The following is a 9,898-nucleotide window of genomic DNA, read 5'->3' as shown; positions in this document are numbered from 1 at the left end:
AATAAATAAATGAACAAACAAATGAATAAACAAATAGATAAATAGATAGATAGATAAATAAGTAAATAAATAAATTGATGTATAGATAGATAGACGAATAAATAAATAAATAAATAAACTTTAAAAAATGAATAAACAAATAAATAAATGAACAAACAAATAAATAAACAGATAGTAGATAGATACATATGTAAATAAATTAGATAGATAGATAGATAGATAGATAGATAGATAGATAAACAGTTAGATAAATAAGTGAATAAATAAATTGATAGATAGACTGATAAATAAATAAATAAACAAGCAAACAAACAACCACAAATCAACCAGCGAAACTGGAGGAGGAGGACAGAACGCCGCAGGGAGAGTACTGCGAAGACGAAGACGAATCCGTCAGAGTTATCCCCCGCCGCGTCCCCTTCAGCCTGTGCTGGAAGATGTTTTTCCACGTGGCCATCACGTCCGGCGTCGGAGCACGGAAAACCAGTCTCTGTGCCTTGCTGGGGTGGTGGGCGGCCCCTGGAGCGATGACATACATCGCGAACTGTGTTGTGCCTGGCGGGCAGACACAGTTTGTGATTGATTGATTGATATAGATACTAATATACAGCGCCTGTTCTGGGTCGGAGACCAAGCTCTAAGCGCTTTGCAAGCTCGGGGGTCATTTGCAACAACAGGCTGCCTACCTAGGTAGAGCCGACTGACGCGGGCTGCCACTGGGCGCTCATCATTCGTTTCATGTGTCATTCAATCCGATTTCAGGCACACATACATACACACTAAGACTGACATGTAATATTTTACGTGTATGACCGTTTCGTTTATTTACCCCGCTATGCAGGCAGCCATTCTCCGTTTTCGTGGGGGGTGGGGGGGAGTGCATGCTGGGTATGTTCTTGTTTCCATAACCCACCGAACGCTGACATGGATTACATGATCTTTAACGTGCGTATTTGATCTTCTGCGTGCGTATGCACACGAAGGGGGTTCAGGCACTAGCACGTCTGCATATGTGTTAATCTGGGAGATCGAAAAAAATCTCCACCCTTTACCCACCAGGCGCAGTCACCAAGGTTCGAACCCGGGACCATCAGATTGAAAGTCCAACGCTTTAACCATTCGGCTATGTTGACAGGGCAAGGTACTGTGTTGATGATGATTGATCTATATAAACAGAGACCCACTGCTAACTGACTGACTGAAACCATTTATTGTCACATCAACTGTTTGTTGTACTGACATTTTCGCAACCATTTGATTAAAATATTAACTGAGCAACACAAGGAAATTCTTATTTGAGGGAAGGTATGATTAAAAAAACAAAAAAAACAAAAACAAACATATTTAACAAATCAAGTTACCAAATTTCATTAATATCATTATCTCCAAAAAATATTCTAACGCATACGTTTCTCCCCCACCCTCTCCCTACCTACATCCATGCATGCACACAAACGCCCATTATAATTCCCCCACCTCATTCCCCTGCCCACTCACTCACACACTCACACTGTCTCTCACTCTTTCTCATCAAATTAAGGTTTCGTAATGTAATCAAGACGACATATTACATGTTAGGGTCGAACAGTTCCACTAATTAGAATAATGGGAACTTTGCTCTACAAGTAAATCTGACGCTATCTCATCTCATCTATCCCTTGACCCGTGGGTGGGTCGTTGGGGCACCATGGATGACTGCCTGGTCAGCTCGCGCCACCTGCCTCGGTCCTCAGCGGCCCTTTGAGTTGTGGCAAATGGCAGGCCCGTCCACTCTTTGATGTTGTCCTCCCACCGCTTTCTCTGTCTGCCTCTCTTCCTCCTTCCTTGTACGGTACCCTGCAGGATGGTCTTGGCTAGGCCGTCTGATCGTGTGACGTGTCCATACCAGCGGAGCTTGCATTCCTTCACTGTGGTTAGCAGGTCTTTGAATGGGCCAATGGCGTTTTGGACTCTTCTTTTCACTTCCTCATTTGTGATGTGGTCTTTGTATGTAATGTTCAGGATCTTGCGGAAGCATCTCATTTCCAGGGCCTGGATTCTTCTCTGGAGTTCTGCAGTGAGGGTCCAGGATTCGCAAGCGTATAGAAATATTGAGAAGATGAGGGAGCGCATTAGTCTGATTTTGGACGAGAGGGAGATCTTTTTGTCCTTTCATATAGTCTTCAATCGACTCAGTGCGGCAGTAGTCTGCGCGATTCTGGACAGGACCTCTGGTTTCGAACCCTCGTCTGACACAATGGCACCCAAGTATTTGAAGGAGGAGACTTCTTCCAGTTTTTCACCGTTTACGTGCAAGTTGGACGTTACGCCTTGGCTGTTGTTGGTCATAACCTTGGTCTTCTCGGCACTGATCTCCATGCCGTAGGCTGATGATGTCTTGTCAAGTTTGTGCACGAGTTCTTTCTCTTCTCCTGCCAGGCCATCAATGTCATCGGCAAAGCGCAGGTTGGTGATGACTCTGCCTCCAATGCTGACAGTTCCCACATGATCTTCCAGGGCGTCAGTCATGATCCTTTCAAGAAAGAGGTTGAAGAGAGTGGGAGAGAGTAGACAGCCCTGTCTGACTCCGACCGTGGTTCTAAACCAGTTACCCGTGCTACCATTGAAGAGGACTGCACTGGTTGCTCTTTCGTATAGGTTCTGTATGGCTTGGATGATGTCTTCACTGATGTTGAATTTGTGCATGGTGGCCCATAAGGCAGCGTGCCATACCCTGTCAAACGCCTTCTTGAAGTCAATGAAGACGTGGTAGAGGTCTCTTTGGTGCTGGAGATATTTCTCGCACAGCAAGCGCAGGTTGAAGATTTGTTCTGTTGTGCTTCTCCCTGCTCTGAAGCCGGCCTGCTCTTCGGCGATGATCATTTCTGCTTGCGGCTTCAGTCGGTTGAGAAGGACCTTTAGCATGACCTTGCTGGGGTGGCTGATTAGGCTGATAGTGCGGTAGTTTTTGCACTGTTGTAGATTGCCTTTCTTGGGGATTGTGATGACCAATGATTGTGTCCAGGTGGTTGGCCACTCTCCCGTCTGCAGGATCTTATTACAGATGGTGGTGAGGGCATCAATCACCGCTTCGCCTCCAGCTTGAATCAGTTCGGCGGGAATGTTGTCGACGCCAGCTGACTTCCCTGCTTTCAGTGTCTTCACTGCTGCCTCTACTTCTTCCCGAAGAATTGGCTGGCTGTCGTTGTTGGTTGATGGGGGACAGTTCAGAACTGAAGTGTCACCTTTGGTGTCATGGTTGTACAACTCGGAGCAATATTCAGTCCAGCGCTGTAGGATGTCTTTTTCTTCAATGAGGCATTTCCCTGATTTGTCCTGACGCTATCACCCAAAACGAAACACTACTTTGGATTAAATAAAACAGAGGGGAACCTCTGCAGCAGAAGGGAGATGAAACAAATTAGAAAAACCGACCAATTGGATGGCTTTTAATTAGGTCAACTGCGGTTTTTGTCTCTGACCCACTGCTAACACACACACACACACACACACACACACACACACACAATCACCGCCTTAGAAACTCTCTCTCTCTCTCTCTCTCTCTCTCTCTCAATGTGCTTCCATTAAATAGGTACACTGAAAATGTTTTAAAGCATTGTCCTTTTTGTCAAGGTGAACTAGAAGATGAATACCAATTGTTGTTTGTTTGTTCTGTATATAATGATTTACGGACAAATTTTCTTCAAGACTGTTTAAACATGTCTCTTACTTCACTTCTCCGATCAAATAACAGAGAAATTGCCATGTATCAAAATTTATTTTCCATGCGATCAAAAGGAGAAATCATATACTCAGACCTAATTAAGTAGAATTAATGTCAAGTCCATGAACATTATGATATTGTGTCATCTATTCAAGTGTTACAACACCCCTTCCCATGCCCACCCCCAGTCCCCTGGTTTTGAATTGTGGTCCATGGCCAAAGTTCATTAAAACATTTTCGTTCGTTCGCTCGTTCGTTCTCTCTCTCTCTCTCTCTCTCTCTCTCTCTCTCTCTCTCTCTCTCTCTCTCTCTCTCTCGATTTATATCATATTTTGCGCATTGCTTACAGTCCCTTCCCCAAGCTCCCGAGATATGTATATTGCATACATTTCCTACACGAGTCAATGATCAAATGCATTGAACTTTCTCTCTCCCTCTCTGTCTCTCTCACTCCCTCTCTCTCTCTTTTTCTCCCTCTCTCTCTCTTTTTCTCCCTCTCTCTCCACATCCATCCATCTGTCTCTGTCTCTCTCTCCTCACCCCTTTCTCATTGCCGCGTTTCCTGCATAAGACAGTGGAGTGATGGCCTAGAGGTAACGCGTCCGCCTAGGAAGCGAGAGAATCTGAGCGCGCTGGTTCGAATCACAGCTCAGCCGCCGATAATTTCTCCCCCTCCACTAGACCTTGAGTGGTGGTCTGGCCGCTAGTCATTCGGATGAGACGATAAACCGAGGTCCCGTGTGCAGCGTGCACTTAGCGCACGTAAAGGAACCCACGGCAACAAAAGGGTTGTCCCTGGCAAAATTCTGTAGAAAAAAAAATCCACTTCGATAGGAAAAACAAATAAAACTGCACGCAGGAAAAAAAAAAGAAAAAAAGGGGGGGGGGGGGGGGGGGGGGGGGGGCGCTGTAGTGTAGCGACGCGCTCTCCCTGGGGAGAGCAGCCCGAATCTCACACAGAGAAATCTGTTGTGATAAACAGAAATACAAACACAAAATTAATACAAATACAAATGCACGACAGACAGACAGACAGACATACAGACAGGCCAACTTACAGCACTGGGCATTGAGTTCAATGCGATTGATATGGCGGAGAAAGAGGGGAGGGAAGGCATTGGTCAGATGACCTCCCTTTGTTCGTTGGTACAACTGTACGTAGTCCGAAAACAGGGCCATCTGAACCTGAAAAAGTTTGTCATTTTATTTTATTTTATTTTATTTTATTTCATTTTTATTTTGTTTTATTCTATTCTATTTTGATTTTCTTTTTCCTTTTTTTCATTTCAATTAATTCTATTGCATTATACCATTCTATATATTCCATTTCATGTATTTCATTTATGTTAGCTTGTTTTATTCATTTTGATTCGTTGTGTATGTATTTTTTGCATGAACTAAAAGCACGTTCTGCCACCCACCTCTGTGTGTGTGTGTGTGTGTGTGTGTGTGTGTGTGTGTGTGTGTGTGTGTGTGTGTGTTAGTTTTGTTTGTGTGTGTGTTGTTTGAATTTCGCTAATGTGTCCATTCCTTTTGATATAATTATTTCAGCATACTGGATCTGGATTTCAATGTACTGGATTTGGTTACTTTCATTTCGTGTGCATGATTTTCTTTCAGCCTGGTTTATTTCAGACTACAGTCAGTTTGTTTCAAAGTTCTTGTACTGTCAAAAATATGAATAAATTGATAGACAGACAGAGAGACAGACAGATAGATATCGGTTGCTGTGTTTCGTTGCTGATATTCAGGAGAACGGCAACGGACCTAGACAGACAGACAGGCAGACAGACAGACAGACAGACAGACAGACAGACAGACAGACAGACAGACAGACAGACAGACAGACAGACAGATAGATAGATAGATAGATAGATAGATAGCGGTTGCTGTGTTTCGTTGCTGATATTCAGCAGAACGGCAACGGACCTAGACAGACAGACAGACAGACAGACAGACAGACAGACAGATAGATAGATAGATAGATAGATAGATAGATAGACAGACAGACAGACAGATAGATAGATAGCGGTTGCTGTGTTTCGTTGCTGATATTCAGCAGAACCTGCAACAGACTCACCTTTAGCCAGGAGCCATGGCGGAGGAAGTACACATGGCTCTGGTAAATGCTTTGATGATTCCCTCGGGACATCTCAAACACCTGTTGAAGAAGCAACAACGAACGGTACAAACAGGTCGAATAAAATTACTTCTTTTTTTCTTTTTTTTTAAACCGAAATTACTGATTCATCATTACTCATTTTAGAATAAACTCATGCAAAACGATTCTTAGCCCTTAGTTCAACAGTTAGCAAAACGATTTTTGAAAAATAAAATAAAATAAAATAAAATAAAAAGAAAGGCGGAGAAGGAGGAACGTGTAGGGATAGGAGGACGAAGATGGAAAGGAAGAAGAGGAGAAGGAGAAGAAGAACAACGATCACAGCCACAGTTTCATCAACCTTTATATTATCAAAATTTTCATGGACAAGAAGAAGAAGAAGGAGAAGGAGGAGGAGGGGGTGGTAGTGGAAGAGGAGGAGGAGGAGAAGGAGGAGAAGGAGAAGGAGAAGAAGAAGAAGAAGAAGGAGGAGAAGAAGAAGAAGAAGAAGAAGAAGAAGAAGAAGAAGAAGAAGAAGAAGAAGAAGAAGAAGAAGAAGAAGAAGAAGAAGAAGAAGAAGAAGAAGAAGAAGAAGAAGAAGAAGAAGAAGAAGAAGAAGAAGAAGAAGAAGAAGGAGGAGGAGGAGGAGGAGGAGGAGGAGGAGGAGGAGGAGGAGAAGACGAAGAAGAAGGAGGAGGAGGAGAAGAAGAAGAAGAAGATGATGATGATGATCAACAACAACAACAAAAACAACAACAAAACAAAGACGAAGTAGAAGACTATGACCAGATGGCCGTCACAGTGGTCGGCGAGGCTCAAAGCACCATCATTCGATTTGATTTGAAGACTATGACCACAACCGCCACCACACCACCACCACCACCACGAACACGACGACTCGACTTCACCACCACACAACAACAGCAACAAGAAACAAACAAAACACCACCACCAACAACAACAACAACAACAACAACAACAACAGCACCAGCATCATTAACAACAACAACAACATCGGCGACAAGAAAAAAAACAACAACAGCAGTAACAACAACATCACAACATCATTGATAACAACAGCATCACCACCACCACCAGCAGTGACAACGACAATAGCTACCACCCAACAACTACCGTAGTAACCCAACTCTCCCTCCGCCCCCCCACCCCCACCCCACCCCCACACACACACCCACACCCACACCCCACACACTTCTTGAACCGTATTTACAGAATACAGCAAATACACAACACAGGAAAGCACTGACCGACCATGTTACGAATCAGCGCCCATGACTTACAAATCGAACAGGGAAGATATAAAAAAAAGAATACACCGAAAGAACAAAGACTGTGTGATACTTGTAACAGTTTAGAAGATGAGATTCACCTTTTTAGACAATTGCGTAAAGTACAGTACTTACAGACACAGATTCCTAATCGATATATGTCGTCCAAATGCAAAGCCTATAGTGAATTGATCCTTCTAACAGAAATACAGCCAAGGCTGGCGAAATTTGTTCATGAATGTTTCTCTTCTTAATATGCTCATGTTTATGTGTCATTGTATCTTATAAACTTTAAGGTTTTATGACAATAAAAAGTATTCTATTCTATTCTATTCTATTCTATTCACTCACAGACACGTCGGCAACGGTCCCACGGCCCGGTCCTCTGTCTCTGTCCCGCAGCAATGCCGACCGATCGGCAGCCCCACAACAGAAGGAAGTTGACGTCATAGGCACCGATGACGACAACGATGATGACGACGACGACGATGACGTCAGACCGAACATCGCCTCATCCCTTTCCCTCCAAGAATCCTCATCTTCATCGCTGCGGCAACCTTTTGCCTTGGCTGCACCCCAACTGTTTTTGCTGTTGTTGCTGTCGCTGTTGCTGTCGCTGTTGCTGTTGCTATTGCTGTTGTTGTCGCTCTCCTTCCAGGAATCTTCATCGTCATCGCTGAAGCGACCGCTTCCTTCGCATACACTCCATCTGCTGTTGTTGTTGTTGCTGCTGCTGCTGCTGCTGCTGCTATTGTTGTTGTCACTGGTGGTGGTGATGTTGTTATCAATGATGATGATATTGTTGTTGTTGTTGTTGTTGTTGTTGTTGCTGTTGTTGTTTTTCTTGTCGCTGATGTTGCAGTTGTTAGTGGTGCTGGTGCTGTTGTTGTTGATGGTGGTGTTCTTGGTGTTGGTGGTGGTGGTGGTGATGGTGGTGGTGGTTAAGGTTCTGATGTCGCTGCTGTTGCTGCTGTTGTCCTTTGTGCTGTCCGAGGTGTCTGGAAAAATAAATGTGAGGATTTTGCTTTTAAGCCCTTCTGAGATTTTTACACCTTTGGCTTTTAAACAGTAGTTGGTTGTTTAAACACTCTGTTGTTGGGGTTTTTTTTTCACCCTTAGTTTGTATTTCCTTTGCTTGGTATTTATTTGTTGTTGGTAATAAATCTCTCTCTCTCTCTGTCTCTCTCTCTCTCTCTCTCTCTCTCTCTCTCTCTCTCTCTCTCCCTCCCCTTCTCCTTCTCTCTCCCTTTGTCTCTCCCCACCCCCTTTTCTCTCCCTCACTCTCCCGCTCCCTCTATCTCATCCTTATTCATTCTTTCTCTCTCTCTCTCCATTTTCCTTCTCTCTCCCTTTGTCTCTCCCCACCCCCCTCTCTCTCCCTCACTCTCCCGCTCCCTCTTTCTCATCCTCATTCATTTATTCTCTCTCTCTCTCTCTTTGCCCCTCTCTCTCTTTGCCCCTCTCTCCCCTCCCCTCCCCTCTCTCTCTCTCTCTCTCTCTCTCTCTCTCTCTCTGACCTGCATAAGAGCACGTGCTGTACGAGGAGGACAGAGATGACGCACTTCCGCTACAGCTGCTGCTGCTGCCTCTCCCCCGACTTCCGTCCCCGCTGCTGACGTCAGAACTCACTGACGTCACGCTTTGGACCCGCTCGTTGCTGGTGTTGCTGATGACGTCAATGCTGTCCCGTAGGACTGATGGGTGACACACAGAAAGTGTGAAACAAAGGATACGGATACGGATATGGATAATTTATTCAAGTATTGGTCATCCCCCCATCCCCCACCCCTCTACCTCCCCCTGAAGGAGTGCAAACACATGAACATATAACCAGAAACAATAAATGATATGCGGTCATGTCAACAAGAAACAAACTCAGTTCAGAATTCGAAGAAATCAAGAGTTGATAGCAGTCCGAATGCTTTGAACAGATAGATAGACAAATTGCAAAATGGTCTGTTCGTGCCCAGAAGCCACGAGTAACGCTAACCTGAGCTGAGAAACAAAGGATAAATACAAGAAGGTCAGGAAGCTAGGCATTAAAGTAGGAAGTGGAGTGGAAGGTGAGTGGGGCTGTGTTGTGCTGTGCTGTGCTGTGCTGTGCTGTGCTTTGGTGTGCTGTGCTGTGGTGTGCTTTGGTGTGCTGTGCTGTGGTGTGCTGTGATGTGCAAGGTGTGCGGTGCTGTGCTGTGCTGTGCTGTGCTGTGTTGTGCTGTGCTGTGTTGTGCTGTTCTGTGCTGTGTTGTGCTGTTCTGTACTGTGTTGTGCTGTGCTTTGGTGTGCTGTGCTGTGTTGTGCTGTTCTGTGCTGTGTTGTGCTGTTCTGTTCTGTACTGTGCTGTGCTGTGGTGTGCTGTGCTATGGTGTGCTGTGATGTGCAAGGTGTGCTGTGCTGTGCTGTGCTGTGCTGTGGTGTGCCGTGCTGTGCTGTGCTGTGCTGTGCTGTAGTGTGTTGTGCTGTACTGCACTGTGCTGTGCTGTGCTGTGGTGTACTGTGCTGTGCTGTGCTGTGTTGTACTGCACTGTACTGTACTGTGCTGTGCTGTGCTGTGCTGTGCTGTGCTGTGCTGCGTTGTGCTGTGCTGTCCTGTCCTGTCCTGTCCTGTCCTGTCCTGTCCTGTCCTGTGCAGTGCTGTGCTGTGCTGTGCTGTGCTGTGCTGTTCTGTACTGTGTTGTGCTGTGCTGTGCTGTGCTGTGCTGTGCTGTGCTGTGCTGTGCTGTGCTGTGCTGTGTTACGCATGGTTTCGCTTACCCTGGGTCACGGTCTTCAAGGCAGAATAGGAGGCACTGCTGGTGCGGGTGA

General features: G+C 45.3%; 1 protein-coding gene across 1 annotated transcript in view; it reads right to left on the bottom strand.

The window, feature by feature from the left end:
• Positions 1–322: 322 nt before the first annotated feature.
• LOC143289654 (uncharacterized) overlaps positions 323–9,898 on the bottom strand; it is a 28,358-nt gene continuing 18,782 nt past the window's right edge. The window contains exons 8-13 of the mRNA XM_076598703.1: positions 9,848–9,898; positions 8,614–8,790; positions 7,448–7,665; positions 5,787–5,867; positions 4,765–4,858; positions 323–555 (exon numbers count right to left, since the gene is read on the bottom strand). The exon at positions 9,848–9,898 is cut by the window's right edge and continues 43 nt beyond it. Coding sequence (XP_076454818.1) covers positions 323–555; positions 4,765–4,858; positions 5,787–5,867; positions 7,448–7,665; positions 8,614–8,790; positions 9,848–9,898 — 854 coding nt within the window. The remainder of the gene's footprint in view (positions 556–4,764; positions 4,859–5,786; positions 5,868–7,447; positions 7,666–8,613; positions 8,791–9,847) is intronic.

Source organism: Babylonia areolata, chromosome 14, assembly GCF_041734735.1.
Source record: "Babylonia areolata isolate BAREFJ2019XMU chromosome 14, ASM4173473v1, whole genome shotgun sequence".
NCBI lineage: Eukaryota > Metazoa > Mollusca > Gastropoda > Neogastropoda > Buccinidae > Babylonia > Babylonia areolata.
This window is presented reverse-complemented; position numbering and strand designations above follow the sequence as displayed.